This window comes from Malus sylvestris, chromosome 16 (genome assembly GCF_916048215.2).
Source record: "Malus sylvestris chromosome 16, drMalSylv7.2, whole genome shotgun sequence".
NCBI classification, from domain to species: domain Eukaryota; kingdom Viridiplantae; phylum Streptophyta; class Magnoliopsida; order Rosales; family Rosaceae; genus Malus; species Malus sylvestris.
The window spans coordinates 32,520,032-32,536,935 of record NC_062275.1 but is presented as its reverse complement, the minus strand read 5'-3'; the positions used below and the strand labels follow the sequence as shown (position 1 = coordinate 32,536,935).

Sequence of the window (16,904 nt, the reverse complement as noted above, 5' to 3'; positions counted from 1 at the left end):
TAACAGAAACAAACCGATCATTAGCCTTTTTATATACCACCTGACCGGGGTAAAGGGTTCAATGCCAAGCAATACAGGCACTGAATAAACACTTGCTACAGATTTCATCATCGTCGATGCAAAATTATAATGTAAGAGTATAACTACATGTCAGGAGCTGAAAGGGTTAGGCGACTTTTCCCCAGCATGCTGTACAAATTTTTTGTGGTAAAACTGCTTCTGTATATGAACAAATTGGGTCATTTCCCTGTCAGTCGGCATATATAGCGCGCTCCGTCTCTTCCGGTGCCAGAACCCTTTCGCCAAAAACCATGCCATGTAATGCTCTCATTTCACTTAACCATCTTTTTCTTGCCTTTCTTCGGAACAATACAAAACTTCAAGCAGGTAATATTGGGGTTATCCTTTTCTTTCTCAGCAGCGGATGTGCTGCTCTTGTTTGCTCAGACCCCATATTCTCATTTGCCCACTCTATTTGATAGTATTCTCAAAACCCAGAACACCTCAACTACAGGTTCTGGAGATAGCCACACTGATCGCAACCGACAAATCTTCCGCATTTTAGGGTAGTTGTATTTGGGCACACAAGAGAGCACAAACCGAGTTGCTGAATGCAAATACTATAACCCATCACAGCCATTATTCCCTACTGTCTCTTAACCATTGTAGTGGATTTTCTGATTTTGGGAGGTCTGACCCTGCAGCTGTTGCTGCTGTTGTTGTTGTTGTGGGGCCTGCAAGTTCATTGGCTGTGTGTTGTAATGGGCAAAAGGCTGAGAGTACAGTGAGTTCATAAAGCCCTGCAAATATGTCGAACCTATCAGCTATTAGCACTGGCGAGGATAACCACCACCAAGCCAAAATATGACTAAATATGACTTGAAGAAGAACAGAGGAAGAATGCAGTACACATTTTCGTCATATACCCAACCCACTAAACTCTGTTGAAGAGCAATGTGAAAGGACCTTCTAATTACGGAACAGCCAAATGTCTACTTCCCATTTCTTTATCTTCCCGTCGCAATCTATTAAATAGCATTGGTATAAAATGAAACCTGAGACTGAAGTTGATTGGCATTTGCAACTCCATAGTGGTTCTGTGATGCTTCATCCTGTGATGGGTCATTAAAGCCCACCTGAGTAAATAGGCCTTGTGATCCATGAGGCATGTAGTCCTGTAAGAAAGCAATTGAGAATTGCCCAAAGCACAGTAAAAATTTAACGACAACAAAGGGAAACTAGCAAACCTGAGACATGAAGTCATTCCCCGTACCAAATCGAGAATATCCAGCTTGAGAGTTCTGGTTCAGAAAGTTCCCTGGAAACCCACCTTGTGCTCCTTGAGTAACATAATCAACACCATATCCACTTTGAGAAGCCTGTCAAGCATGCTAGCATCATGTCAGTTTTAATTTTTCAAATACATGACTAATTCTGCAATTGCAAGTAATAGAGGTTCTTAAATTACATAACATAGTACATTAGGAAAGTAAATAGCGCAGACACAAAAAGGGCAAGGGAAAATCCTCCTATAAATAACCTTTTCCTTTCAATTTTTCTTTTGCATGATGTAGGAATTCTTCTTCCATGTGAAATTAATTCATCGAAAATGTAAAGAAAAAAGGTAATTAATGAAAAACATTGTCCAACATCCTTCAACAAACCACTTAAGGCATAGCCCAAAAAAAGAGGCTAAAAATGCATATTTGGTCACTATACTTTGCCTCTATTTCATTTTCGGTCAGTGTGTTTGGTTTTGCAAGGAATTTAAAAACAATTTTGAAACTCTGGTAATTAACAAGTTAGAATCCAGATTTTAATTTTGGAAAACAATCTGTCTGTTTTCAAGAAAATGTTGCTAAGGGACTGAAAGACCACGCTATATGCCTCCTAAAACTACTTACACTTCTCGGGTTTATCCACTTTGCATTGTGATAAAATTGCTAACAAAAATTGAAATACAGTGACTATATTGATACATTTAAAACCACAGGACCAAAAGTGATTTTGAGTCAAAACACAGTGAACAAAAATATATTTTACCCAAAAATTAAATCCAGAAATACACTGCAGAAACAAACAAATAACGTATGGCCCAGCATACACTAAAAATACAACAAAAGAAAAAGCACCGCAACTTCGTACCTGAGTGGAGAAGTCAGCAACATTATACGGAACATGTGATCCCTGACTTTTAAAGTCATCACCCAAACATTCCTGGCAACATAAAATCAAACATGAAATTAAAAAATGAATATCAACATGACAAGTTACTACGAACATCATGTTTAGTACGAGAAAAACCTGAGACATGCCCGCCATGGAAAATCCATCACGAAACGTTTGGCTTGGCCCTTGAACTGGCATCTGTTGCATACAACAAAGAAGAGCACATGCATCAGGCGGGATGAGGGAACAAGATCTAGGGGAGAATTGGTACATGAGAAAAACAGATGGATAAAATGGGCCGGTACAAACATTATTGACAAATCCATGTTGAGATAAGGGGCCACCAACAGATGGTTGGCTATTTGGATTTTCAAGAGAAGGAATGTTGAAGGTAGACCCCGTATTCCCAACATTTTGTTGTGTGCCTTGCTGGTGCGGAAGATGACTGCCAATTGGAGAACTGGCATTCCCACGTCCTGCCCCAAAACCACGACTTCCAGGTTGAGGGACATGAGGAACAGCTCCAACTGGTCCATGCACAGCTCCACGAGTTGGAATAGCATACGGTTGAGAAAGGGGTCCTCCATGAAATGGCGAAAGAGGTGCCCGAGGTAATGGATATCCAGCCGGATGTACACCAGGCTTATGGGTACCATTGGGTGGGCCAGGAGGTAGGTAAGAACCTGCTTTTGGCATAAACAATTTATAAGGATGAAAGACAAATCATTATTTTAGAATACGAGACCAGTTAAGGTTTTCTACTTATTTATTGGATTAAAACTTAGAACTCGGGGGTTAATTATTTTATCTATTTCCTTGTCTGTGGGATTAATTACTTTTAACTTTTAAAGGGAAAAAAATTAACATTTCAACACATGTGAAACCGTTTATTTGAATCACCATATCAAATGAACCCAAGTTTATATACTAAACACTAACATATCAATAACCATTACGTTAAAAGTGTTGGCTTCAATTTTTCATTTAGATTTCTTCCCTTTTTCATCCCTACTACTTTTGTATTTGGTGGAATAGGAAAAGTAAAAGAAATATCAAAACAAATATAACAAGAACACCATCAGAGTAAAATGGAAAGCGTGGAGAAAACAAACAATGCACTTCATCCTACAATTCCTGGAGAAAGAAGGTAAAAAGGGAAAGATAAAAGTACTAACATACCCCTACCCCGATTACTTCTTCTATCAGCACTTTGGCCAGCTGAGGCAACAGACCCATAACTGTCATTGGGGATAACTCCAGGACCACCACCATAGAATAGGCGACGATCATTGTAGATCTGTGTCAACATAAGAGCAAACACAACAAATTTACATCCATCATAAATTGGTGATCTCATAATTAAGATCCAAATCCCACAACAGATTAAAATTATGAGTACATCAAAAGAAAAAGCATGAAAACTTAATTTTTGCCTTCTCTGCTAGTGACATACCTTTTTAGGCTTTGGAAATTGCACCATACTCTGCTTCAGGTTATTTAGCGGCCCCTCAACCAAGCACTCGTGTTCCTAACGGTGTATAAAATGTCAGTACTATGGAATGCTAAAGTCTGTATATCAACCCATACAGAACAATCATTTTTAATGGGCACATGACAATCAAAGAAAGAAGAAAAGGTGAATAAAATAAACAGGAGGAAAACATAAACAAAATTCGCAGTACATCATTAATTAGCAGTAACAAATATGCTGCCAGCCGTACAAGTATTAGCCAGCTGCCACCAATCATTCCCAATATGACTTCTTTCTTTTGGAAACTACAATTGAGCGACTCACTATACTGCTTTGGTAGTACACATAACTTTATCTATAAATGGACACACTACAAACACAATGAACCAGAGGACCTAAAAGGACTTGAGAAAAACAGGACGAGAACGAAAAATACATATCTAGCAGAAAAAATTGGTCAAGTTAAATAACAAAAAATACTTGAGAAAAACTCTTTTTCTATTAGCTGGAATAAAAAACAAAAGGCACAGGTCAACACACACCAACAATATCAAAATTAAAGAGAACAGTTAATACCTTGTAATGAGTCAACAGGCTATTCCACAGTGGCTGCTTACTAAGAACTTTAGGGTTTCCAAGAATGACAATACCATATCGAGCACGTGTTAGAGCAACATTGAGCCTGCGAGGATCATTAAGGAATCCGATGCCCTGAAAAAGGGGTGTATTAGCCAGGAATCCTCACCCCCCGCCGCAGCAGGGAAATAGCAACAAAACAATTCAAATGTATACTGATAACAGAAAAATGTGCATACTTCACACAAGTGGTTTTATGAACTCACCTGATGCTCATTACTCCTTACACACGAAAGGATGATATAATCCTTTTCCCGTCCTTGAAATGAATCTACGCTGGCAACCTGTAATAACATAAACAATGAAGCAATATAGACAAAATAGGTCAAGAGCAAAGGCTTCTACATGTGATGAATATATTACCTCAATTTCCTTATAAAGTTGCTGTCTGAGAGCACCATTTCTCGACATATGGTTCACAATATAAGCTCTCTGTCCCTCATATGGTGTGATCACTCCAATCTATAAAGTGTATTTTTATTAAATTAATGAAACATGGAATCCAGATATAAAATGCTAAACCCATAAGGAATGTTGTAGGTTCACCTGACTAGGGACTACGCCACTCCTCAAGAATGTTGTGACAATCTTTTCAACGTTAGCAGCCTCAGTTCTGTTCAGATAGGATGTTCCACTAGCACTTATCTCCTCTTGCCCCATCTATAACACAGCTGTATGAGTCCAGAACAAGTCTTCGGAGAAAATATGATCTAAAAATGTCGACAGAAAAGCACCTAGTAGACAGAGCGTAACTCTTTGCAACAAACTTTTAGATGGTTTAAATTATTCGACTGGCACTTATTGTTACCTGTACATAAAAGAACATGGGACGATTGGGAACCGGCCAAGGAAAATCAATGCCCGATGATTGCCTTTCATTGATGGTAACTCCATTTTGAAGTGTGCCCTCGTAGAAGCTGTTAGATGGAAATTCTGACAAGGCTGGATGCATTCGGTATTGAACCTAAAATTAAATCACACAAAATATGTTAGTCTTGCAACACATGCAAGCAAGAGCAATTTCACTGTGAACGACATACAACAAGACAGAAAGTGTCATAAGCCTCTTAATGGTGCACTGATAGCTACACTATGCAACTTAATATTTGAATCAGAAACAAGACTGATGACAGAAAAGAATTAAAATCAAATAAAAAAGAACCAAACAAGTTAAATGTTGAGAATAATCCAAACAAATTAAATCATAATAAAGTTTATTTGCTCACAGAAGCTACGGAAAATGTGATAAGAAGGGAAAAATAAATACAGGTACCTAAACTCCAAAGCAATAAACAATGAGTTAAGGGCAAATACATTGAGAACTGCAATAAGCTTCCAATAAAGAGATAAAGATAAGTAAAGCAACAACTTCATTGGCACACTTTAATATTGAATTGAATGTTCATGCTGTAACATTAAGAAGAAAAGACCAATATCATATCTATTGATGAATGGGTATACAAAACAGTGTTTTAAGGGCGCGCCTAAGCGCCTTTGGAGGCAGGATGTGAGTGATAACGCCTCTGCCCAGTGGGAGTGGGCAAAAACTCGCCAAGGCGCGCCCAAAGGCGGTTGGCAGGCGTTCCCAGATCCATCCGTGACCCAAAATCGAAGTCAAATGCTCTGTTGTCTGGGTAAATCGAAGTTGAAGGTTCTGTTAGGGTTGCAGGGTGTGCAGCGTCTTCATGAGGAAGACGACCGTGAAGAAGAGGAGGGATTTTTTTTTTCAAGGACTTGGTCCAAAACGATGTCGTTCACTTTAGGCCAAGTCTTTATTTTTTTTTAAATGACGTGGCCCAAAGCAACATCATTTTGGCCAAGTCTGTTTTTCTTTTATTTTTAAAACCACAAGAGTCCCCTGTTTTCCCTGTTTTTCTCAGCAGTCCCCTATTATTTAAGGTCCCGTAAGGCTTCGCCTCACACCTAGGCGGGGCTATCCATGGAACGCCTTGCCCACGCCTCTGCCTTTTAATACATTGATACAAATAACAAAACTCAGATTTCATCTCTGATTATCCAACATAAAAGAATAAATAAACAAACAAATAAACGTAAAAAAAAAGGCAAGTAAATGTACACTAGCAATGATACTATGCGCAGCTACCCATGCACAGACACTGAAAACTTTGGACCAATTACCTGCAATCTAATTGGTTTCATACCAAGTATAACGAGGCGTTCAAAAAGAGACTGGGCAAGCCCAGCACGAGCTGCTTTCTTGCACATAATGACTGGACCAAGCTGGCAGTGATCTCCAACAAGAACAACCTAATACAGAAATTTCTCATCAGACTCCGGGCAACAACTTGTTAAAAATCAAGCTCATAATCAAAATTTAGCAACGTCTACATATTTGATCTCAAAGTACCTGCTTTGCCCCAAGAACCAAAGGAATCAGGCATTCAGGTTCTGTAGCCTGAGTCGACTCATCAATAAGTACCTACAAGCAGAGGATAGATTTGTGTAAGCTATTTTTAAGTTGTGACAGATAGTAACTAACTGTTAATTTAAGACTTATTTCAACCTGACGGAACCTAAAATTGGCCAATCGAGGATCTCCAGCACCAACACATGTGCAACAAATGACATCAGCACTCTGAGAAATCTCCCTCTCGGTTGCCCGCTTCAGTGCCTTATATTTTTTCTCATCATTACTAGACAACTCTCCTGTAAAATTTCAGGAACTAATGAGCATCAACTCAAGACAAATATACATAGGTTTTAGAAAAGCGAAGTGACCTTGCTCATCCTTCAATTGTTGCAGCTTGTGAAGTTCACTCTTTTCTGACATGTCAAGATGACGAACCTGAGATGAACAGAGTCGGTATGCATCCAGTTAAATAAGTGAACATAAAGAAAAGCCGGACATGAAAAATTATTAATTAAGGCAACAAGTCAATACAAACCTGGTAATGAAGGGTTAAATGCTCAACAGGAGAACTTACGGCTTCCCTTGATTTTGCACAAAGTCTAACAACCTTAAATACCAAAAGGAAGAGAAAAAATCGGACAAATTCATAAGAAACTTACCATTACCAAAGAGACATATAATACATAAAAACTTTTGCAATGTTTGATGCAAAAATGAGTTAATTCCTGAATCTCATAAACAGCACAAAACTGTAAACCAACTAGTTTCAAACAAATAGAAATCAGATTACACACTGCTATGCTTTACAAAGCAGAACAAGTGATACTTGAGAGGGAGTCATTCTAAGATGGAAATAAATACGTTTAGGTACTCATTTTCTGATTTCTTGATGCTTGTTATTACTTTTCTTTGATGGATATAGATTTCAGCTTAATATAAAAAGCAACAACATGTACAGTGAACAACCGATCTATCATAAAGAAGAGCAATCTAAAATTCAGAGAAAAGGAAACTACTAAACAGCCGAGCAACAAAACCATCATTTAACCCAGGTAAATAAGAAGCTCTCCAATCTAATAAAATATAAGAGAAACAGAATCCATTTATGTATCTGCACAACATTGCGTACACAACTAAGGGGATATTTAAATATTCATTCAAAGAGCCACAAAAACAAATGGGACACACTTTAGAGTCAGTATAATTGCAGGCAAAGGCCAAGCACTAGTCCTCTACCTTCAACCCAGTTGCACTTATCTTCTCAGCTAGTTGGTCTACAGCAACATTACTAGGAGCACACACCAAAACCTGGTAAAGAGAGAAATTGTGATTAAAACACGGGCGAGAGAGAGGGACAGGAAATAACAAATGTTAGTTATTTACCTGTCCCTGGCCTTGTTTAGCCATGTGATACACAATTGCTGCAGAAGTCACAGTTTTTCCTGTGCCAGGTGGACCCTGGATCAAACTTATAGGCTTCTGAAGGACACTCTTTACAGCAAAAACCTATCAATACAAAAGTGTAAGACACTCAGATTAGACCAACTACAACAAAGGATCCTGAAAAGGACCTAGAAAATGCTGTTACAAAATACTTGGGATAGAGATGCATTTGATGTGAAAAACTAGTATATAGAAAAAGAGAGGATAAGCCAGAAAACAAAGCAAAGTACAGAGCTCTTCAACAAAAATCTCTTCAATGTATCATGAACATAGAAGATAACAATAAGTGTAAAATCAAAATATCATACTTGAGATGCATTGAGCTCCGGAAGACCAGGTGCACCAAAACGGCGAGGCAATGTGTTACGGACCATTTGAACCTCTACTTCATGGCCTAACAAATGATGATAAATATATCTGCACAAATAGTATAAAGAACACTTAAGTTAAATGCAAAACATTAAAATCGCTGCAGCCTGACATGATTTATTTTCCTTTCATTTTAGGTAACATACTTGCATTGAATAAAATACAAACTGAAACAGCTAATGCAATATCTGCTCTAAAAACCAATTTATGCTTGTCATCTCCATAAAATATTTAGCAATACAAGAATTATAACACAGAAGTAGAATCAACACTTATAAGTCGCATAACGATAAGCATGTTATCAAATTTTTATTTTTTTGGAAACAAAAGGCTGTTCTTTCTAAAACTTAAAAGTCTGGCAAAGAAGATGCGGAAAAAGGAAAGGATGAAAAAAAAAAAAAAACCACTGCAAACCTACCCACTAACACTTGTCTCGTCCACTGCAAAAGCTTTCATAGCTCCCTGCATCCGATCAAAACTTGTACTCTTCCAGACAAAGTCAACACTGAAGCCATGGTTCAGATCAACTGGAACACCCTGCACACAACATGAATACACATTAGTAACAGCCAAGTTTAATGAATTAGATAACAATATATACGCTGCACTAAAACTACCTGACTGGCACGAAGTTCAAGTGCAACCTCTTCTTGTGGAGTTAACTTGATCTGAAACAGCAGATAAGTACTATTGAATAAGTGCCACAAAACTAAAACACATATACAATATATAATCTTAATGCTTCGGGAAGGAGGCATACAACATGTCCCACTGACTGCCATGCTGGATGAGCTGCATCTCCAGAATAACGAAGCCGCAACTCATCACCAGGTACAAGGCGCAATTCATTGTCTTCCTGTGGCAACCAAACAAAAACTGAATGTTCAAAATACATACATATGAACAGAACGAACTCCATGAATATGGTACTAAAAGAATTCACCAAAAAAAAACTGTACAAAGTTTTTGCAGATAGTCACCTTTGTAAACACAAAATAAGCAATACGCTTCTTGTTAAGACCAATATCCCACCGAATTGTGACATTGTCTTTACTTTGAGATTCTTTCATCATCTACAACAGAAATAAGATCATAAGAACTTAACAACTTGCCTGTTCTGTACCACAGGGATCATAAGAAATCTTTGAATTGAAAAGAAAAAGGAAAACAGAGGTTAGTCTTCATACTTTATCATAGTCAGCTTCAAGTTTAATAAGTGGTGCAAACACATTTTGATACTGCATCAGAAACAAGGAAAACATCAGCTTATCAGCAAAACATCCATTTAGAAGATGCAAATTCTCCAAAGGCTTCCTATGTCATAAAATGAACAAGATTTCAGCCTTCTCAAAATTTCAAAGCATATACAATGAATTCCAAACAGATTCACCTGGTAAGCATCTTCATACTTCAAGGCCACAGGTTGGGGTTCATCGTCCACACCCGGCTTCTCGAGATCTTCAAGGGAAGCATCAGGATTGGTCTTCCAAAGTTCTTCTACTTTATTTATTTGTTGAGCACTGATTTGGCGCGCCCTTAGCTGCTCCTGTTCAGACGGGACCTGCAAAGCACAGCATCTTAAAACCCCTAAACAGAAAACCATAAATTGCCTCAGATGAAAATAACTATTAACCTAATGATAGAGTAGTGAAATACCAAACCTTAACAAGCCACTGCAAGAAACACCTATCATCTATCAGGGGACACCACTGGCTCAGATCCCAGTTCATATCCTTCAATGCATTAACACTTAAGCAGGGTTCCCTACAAAGAAGAACAACAACACTCTCTGTCTTGGCTGAAATAAATCCCAGAAGGAATACATTACGACATCCACAGTTGTAGCATTCAAGGATTGTTTCTCCCAATGGGCTATCTTTATGAAGACAGACTTCCTTGTGTTTGGCTCGGACCTACAAAACCCAACATAAGAGTTATCAGAATGCAATGTCTATCCCTTATTAATAATGTCAGCTAATAGTATACAGCAATTGAAAGATTTATCTTCAAGCTTGCATTTGGGAACCAACCATATGCAACCACCTAAGAATCAGCACGCTATTGAGAAAAAAAGTTATGTATGATATGAGGCTCTAACAGCTGGTACTTTCATTATATTTAACAGAAAATTTGTGGTTGCATATCCTTAAAAATTCGCACGTGAAAAGGCTGTTCAAAGCATCAACAAAGATTAATTTTTCAAGATTGAAAAAGTTAAAAGACATGAATGGAAGAAGCAGTTCAATTTTTACAAAATTTATGTCTGCTCAATGTGAAGTGAAGTCAAATGAGGCAGTTTATGGTAAGTTCCCATTACACTAGAGCGAAGAAATTGAAGCCCAAGTAATTTAGGGCCTATTGGGATTGCTTCTGGACGGGATAAATGCGCTTGCTGACAGCCAAATGAGCTTTCTGATTGCGTTTGGAAAAAAAAACTGTTTGAAGTGCTTCTGGATCATAGAAGGGCTTTCTGAAAAAGCACCTGCTAGATGCTTCTCCAGGAAGCACTTTCAACAGCTTTTAGAGGAGGCACTTGGATATTTAATAGAAATTTCAATGCATTTCTAGTGTAAGCACTTCTAGTTCCTACAGAAGCAATCCCAAATAAGCCATCATCAATTATACAAAACATTTACTGGCATCACCTAGATATTAAAACCTTCAATTCAATCAAACTCGACCATAGAAACTATGACTCCTTAATTTAGCTTGTAATTTATCCAATATTTTAAAAGGCGAAGGCAAAGCCAAGGCGTTTCATGAATAGTCCCGCCTAGGCGAAAGCCTTGAGGCATGAGGCGAAGCCTCACGGGACCTAAAATTATTAATATACATAATATAATCGACAATAGAGTTGAAGTCAAACATATAGAGTCGAAATCAAACATCTAGAGTCAAAATCAAACATATTGAGTCAAAATCAAACATTATAGAAGAATAATCAACAATCAAATAAAAAGTTTATTCACTGTAAGTGAGAAACCTTAACCTTTAAAACAAAAAGGCCCCTGCCACACCTCACGTGCCTACCTCGACCACGCCTAGGCAAGTTTAAGCTTAATCCCGCTGGGCAGAGGAGTTTTCCTCACTGCCCCGCCTCGAAGGCCGCCTAGGTGCGCCTCAAGGCTCATTCTTTTAAAACATTGATTTTAACTTTAAAAAATTATTTGGAGCCCATCCATGATCCCACTCGAGCTAACATAAATTGAAGGAGGATATGAATGATACTCTAATGCTCTATCATACAATGTAATAATAAGAGTACTATCAACTCAAGAACGGCCACATGATTGGCAGAAAAGAAGTATCAGAAATCAAATCATGCAGTCTTGTAAACACCAAAATCTGAAGCATAATGATGGTTGCTTAAATCATATTAAACCAATGTAATCGTTAACTCCATTCGTATGTAAGATCCAATGACGTCCACGCAGACAAATCAGAGGAATATTGATCCAAAATTTCTGGTCAAATGCCTTTCATTAATGGAAGTTTAATAATAAGTGGTGTGGGAAGTAGAAGACTTCCAAATTTTCGTGTCAATAATTAAGTATCTCTATAAATTTACATAGATATATCAGAGCACATTACTGCGTATGTTATTACAAAAAATTATTTAAATCAACTCCTATATTTATATATTCTAAAATATGAGGCCAAACCTAACTGTAACATCAACATGAACCAAATGAATCTTCAATAGCTCAAAAAGTTGTTAAATCATTCATGCAACCAAACTACAACCCAACAAAAAAAAAAGTCCATGAGTATAAGGTGCCATGATTAATAATTGACTGGACCCATCACAAAGGTCCGCTTATATGTGTTCAGAGACTAAATTGACAAAGATAAATCATCAGAATCTACCTTCTCCTTACCCAGATTGCTTCCTATCTCTCGGTGCACTTTTGTCATCCAATACCATGTTTAAACCAAAATTTCATCATCGACTCCAACATGTAGAACTAAAAACATCTTGAAACAGGGATAATAAACCCAAACATCATGGGGCTATAATATTGCAGCTCTAAATGTACCTAAAACTAAGTTCAATCTTTGTACAAGCAATGCCAACACGTGATACCCATCATCGTATCAGCAAGTTTGTCTCTCAAAACAAAAAACACTTATTGCTCTGCATCCTCTTACTACTAAACTTCCTCCAATGGCATCCATTTTGCGACTAGTACTTTCCACTTCTTACCCAAATTCCCATTGGATTCATACCCGAAAATTATAATCGCAAAACCCAAAATATAAATAAAAAGGCAGAAACAATAGCACTCCGAACCAGGTGAATTACCAGGTGATTCACAATATGGGAGCCGGACGTGTTCCCCCTTGAATTACAGAACCATTTTCGACACGAAGGCACATTACACCTCACAACGCACGCCGGGTTCGACACGCCGCAGTACCGGCACGCATGTTCCGTGAAATCCCCTTTTCCAAACTCGTAATTGTCGTCATCCCCAGTGTCCTCAAAGTTAAGCACACTCATCCCAGCCGTTGGGACGTCAACCACCTGATTATTCCCGGCCTTACTGCCCGACCCACCTGCCCTAGCCTTTGTGGCGCTGCCCGGGGTAGCTGAAACCGGTGATGCATCAGGCTGGTGGTCTCCACCCCCGCCACGGTCACGGTCAGTGGGTTCCGATAAGGAATTTGAAGCGGTGGGCCAGGCGACAGGGGACCGAATCGGGTCGCGGAACTCCGGGTAGTCAAGGTCCTCGCCTTGGGTGTTGAATTCGAGGAAGGTGTAGGCGTCATTGGCGGTGTCGGGCTGCGACGCCGTGTCAAAGAGGTTGTTAGGCTGTGAATCCATGGTTGGGATGTGGAATTGAAATTTGTCGAGGGTTTTGATAAGATTGAAGAGAGATGAGGAGAGTGAGAGGGGGTTAGGGTTAGGGTTAGGGTTCGGTCAGGAAACGAATGCGAAGAGAGAAGAAAGAGGTTTCGGAAGAGGAGAGAGTGTGGGAGGTGTGATGGTTGTAGACGTCATGGGGGGAGAGAGAGAGAGAGAGAGAGAGAGAGAGGAGGGGAGAGAGAGTGCGTGTGAGGGGGTTTTGTTAGTTCTGTTTTTGGGCGAGTACCCCATAGGTTAAACTGTTTATGCAATATTTGTGACGCGCCACTGTGATTGGGCAGGTGACTGGGTGCAGTCTCTTGGAGGAGAAATTCGTCAGTATCCAAATCGGATCGACTCTTTCTACGGATCAAGAGACAAAAATCACCTTCTATCTCACCATCCTGATTTTGTCCCGTTGACGGGCCACATTTTGTGTAGCACTCCCTCTCACACCACAACCATGGGCCACCACATCCAATGGCCTCACACGAGTGTCGTGAATAACTCAAAATTAAAGTGTTGGATATGAATCTAGAAGCGGTGACAATCGGACAGAAGCAGAGAACAAGTGTATGAAGAGTACCGACATCAGGGCGATCGATCCGAGAGGAGTAGCAAAATACTCTCCTATTTCCTGTTTTGTTTATGGGTCGCATATGGGCCAAGTTTCGCACTTCTTGCTTGGATTCTTTGTTTGGTGGTTTTGATAATTTACCTATTTGATTAGTATAAAGATTTGAATTCCTTGCCTATTAGGATTCGGATTTGACTTCCTATTAGGATTCTCACTGTACAAGTCCTATACTATAAATACGGCCTTAAGGTTTGTTATTTGATGTGGTTTATTTGAGTGACAAACTTGTGAAAGTCAATTTGTGAGTTTGAGAGAGAACAACTTAAGAGAATCTTCTCTATTGGTTTTGGGTGTTCTACTCGTCTAGTTTAGGGTTTGTAATTTGTGGGATTTAGGTTGTGAGAGTTAAACACCATTCTCTTTTTGTTTAGTGAAATTTCTTGTCATGCTTCACCCGTAGCCGTAGGCTTTACACTGAACCACATTTATCTTTTGTGTTCTTATTTTGAGATTATTTGTTTCTTCGCTTTAGCCTACAAAGTTGATATTTGGTACTTTGTTAGAATTCGCTTCCGCTTGTGCTCTCCTTTTAGTAAGGAGGACGTAAGCGCTCGGACTTACGTAGGTGGCATAATTACCGTCAGGTTAAGAGAACTTTTGACATATTAAGATTATGTAAGAAACATATGCATACATATTAACAATTAAAGAAAGCATGAACTCAAAAACAAATCTAAGTCCCATAAAATTCAAGACCTAGTGAGTGGTAAACTAAGATTGTTTGCAAAATGATTGAGCTTTCATACCCTTGAAGCTCATTCTTTTGTTAGCAAGGTAGTCACCCAAGTGGATGGCCTTCAAGTCCTCTCCTTACTCCTTGGATCTTTTCTTTCTCCTTGGTTATTTGCACCTTGCTTGTTCTTTTGCTCCTTGAGGATTTGGTGAATAGAATCTTGAAAGCTTCCAAAGTTGAAAGCTTCTTAGTCTGCACACTAAGGATGATGTGTGAAGAAGAGATGGATGATCTAGGAGATGATTGAATGCTAGTAGAATCACTCTAGATGGCCAGCCTCCTTAGAAGAAAAGAGAAAGTGATAGTTCCCTCTTCTAGCTCAAATAAAAGCTAATGAGGTTTGTGCTATAATTCCACTTTTATAACCCCTCACAATTGAGTGGCAAACTTGAAAATAAATGTTGGACCATGATTTTCTAGACTCAAGGCATGTGGCACCTTAGGTGGCAAGAAAGATCGGAATGCCCATGGGACGTGATAATTAGGCAAACAAGTTGAGATGCCTGATGTGGATCAAAACAGGTTACTTTTATAGGCCTCTTAGTCATATCAGGTCAGCCTTAGTCAGATCGAACTAGCCTTAGTTAGATTGGACTAGCCTTCGTCAGATTGGACTAGTATTAGTTAGACAAAGTCAAAATACCAAGCGAAGTCAAACAACCATAAACAGATAGACTAGGCTTAAGCACATTGATGACATTACTTGTCTCTCAAGTAAGGAAACCCTAATTAAAGTCAAATTGGGATATCTTAGAGATTAGGCAACATAATCAAGATTCTAGTAAATTTGGGTTCGTATCCTAGATTTCCTCCTAGATAGTTTCCTAATTTGATAAAGATTACTCTCCCTACAAGGACCTTCAAGATCCCTATGAATACACTATCCTGGTATTTATCAAGGGATGATCACTTTATTCTCTATAAGATTATAAGACTACTATAGATATCCACCTACATTCACATATTTCCCTCTAGAAAACCACAACACACTTGTTCTCTCTATGCGTAACAGAGGCCCCTACACCGCCATCTACGCGTAGACACATCCATGGAGAACTCATCTCGCAATGCCCTGCCATAGGTTATTCATCAAGGATGGATAACGCCATTCTTTCATAGAACTACACCTGTGGTTGATTCTCATTCCTAGATATCTGTAGGCAATCCTTTCCGAATTCGACCACACCCCCAATCAACCTCATTCTCCCCTTGACGGTGATCATGGGCTATTCCAACTTGGTTTTCGCCTCCATTCGCGGATGTGCACGAATTTGGTTTCAACAACTGGTGCTTTCATTAAGAGTAAATGCATATTCCCCCCGTTTAACACACTCTATCAACATGGAAATCTACTTTGGGCAAAAAGTGAACAAATGAAGGACTTTTGGAGCAATTTTAATTGGAGTGGATTTGTGAGTCTTTCAAGATAATTGTATCTAAATTTCGGAATTTAATTCCAAGCCATTTTACCATGGCGAAGAAAAGAAGGTCGAGCACGCAACTTTTCTAGATTGATGTTTCTAGGCGTTTTGTGTATTTTGAAGGTCAAGATGGCATATTTAGAGGAAGGTTTGTTGAGGACATCTTAAGCTTTAAAAAGAGACATTTTTGGACCAAATTGGAGTTGATTTGATGGTAAAAATCCTATATGTGAGTGATAAAAAAAGGACGACGTTCACAGTTACTTCATGGTGGATTGACTAATCACGAACCTAACACCATATGATGTAAGTAGAGTTTTATCGCAAGACCTGGATTTTCCTAGAGGAACACAAAAATGGAGGGTTTCAAATACCTTTATTTACTTTTTTCTAATATCTTATTATTTGGAAAAGTTTAAATCGCTTTACAAGGAAACAAAGAGTTCGATCTAACTATTTGTTATTGTTTTTTCTAAAGGGGATATGTGTTGATTGCACATCCCTTCTTCCTTTCAGATCCTGAGGTGTTGGGCTAACTCATTCCAACATTATTTCAAGGGAGCCAGTAATTCCGACAACGGCACAACATTTATGATGAATACGGCATGACCTCAACATGAGGAGAAGTACATTAGGGGCAAGTCACCCGTAGAAAAGGCGTAAAAGTTTTCGGAACTAAGTCTCAAGTTTCGAACTTAAATATGAATCATGATGGGTTTACAAGGCAACATGGCAATCATGTTACAGCACAAAGAATTACAAAAAATACTTGAAGAGAGGCGTGTCTATGCAAGGGAGTGAAGACAAG

General features: G+C 38.8%; 1 protein-coding gene across 5 annotated transcripts; it reads right to left on the bottom strand.

Moving 5' to 3' along the window:
* Window positions 1-13,602, bottom strand: LOC126607523 (regulator of nonsense transcripts 1 homolog). Of its 5 annotated transcripts, none has more exons than XM_050275136.1 (29): window positions 12,763-13,602; window positions 10,121-10,372; window positions 9,850-10,020; window positions 9,647-9,697; window positions 9,440-9,532; window positions 9,220-9,315; window positions 9,077-9,127; window positions 8,878-8,996; window positions 8,399-8,507; window positions 8,031-8,153; window positions 7,884-7,955; window positions 7,183-7,254; window positions 7,016-7,082; window positions 6,801-6,943; window positions 6,645-6,716; window positions 6,416-6,544; window positions 5,085-5,240; window positions 4,823-4,936; window positions 4,640-4,738; window positions 4,483-4,560; window positions 4,217-4,351; window positions 3,623-3,697; window positions 3,349-3,466; window positions 2,479-2,855; window positions 2,305-2,367; window positions 2,146-2,217; window positions 1,248-1,379; window positions 1,056-1,175; window positions 1-800 (listed from the first exon to the last, which is right to left on the bottom strand). In XM_050275136.1, the coding sequence occupies exons 1-29, from the start codon at window positions 13,282-13,284 to the stop codon at window positions 657-659; spliced, it is 3,825 nt and encodes a 1,274-aa protein (XP_050131093.1). In that variant the 5' UTR covers window positions 13,285-13,602; the 3' UTR covers window positions 1-656. The 5 variants fall into 5 exon arrangements, with proteins under 5 accessions (XP_050131093.1, XP_050131095.1, XP_050131096.1 ...); XM_050275138.1 differs by having other exon boundaries at window positions 3,355-3,466; XM_050275139.1 differs by having other exon boundaries at window positions 2,479-2,852; window positions 3,355-3,466; window positions 12,763-13,601.
* Between the last annotated feature and the right edge of the window lie 3,302 nt (window positions 13,603-16,904).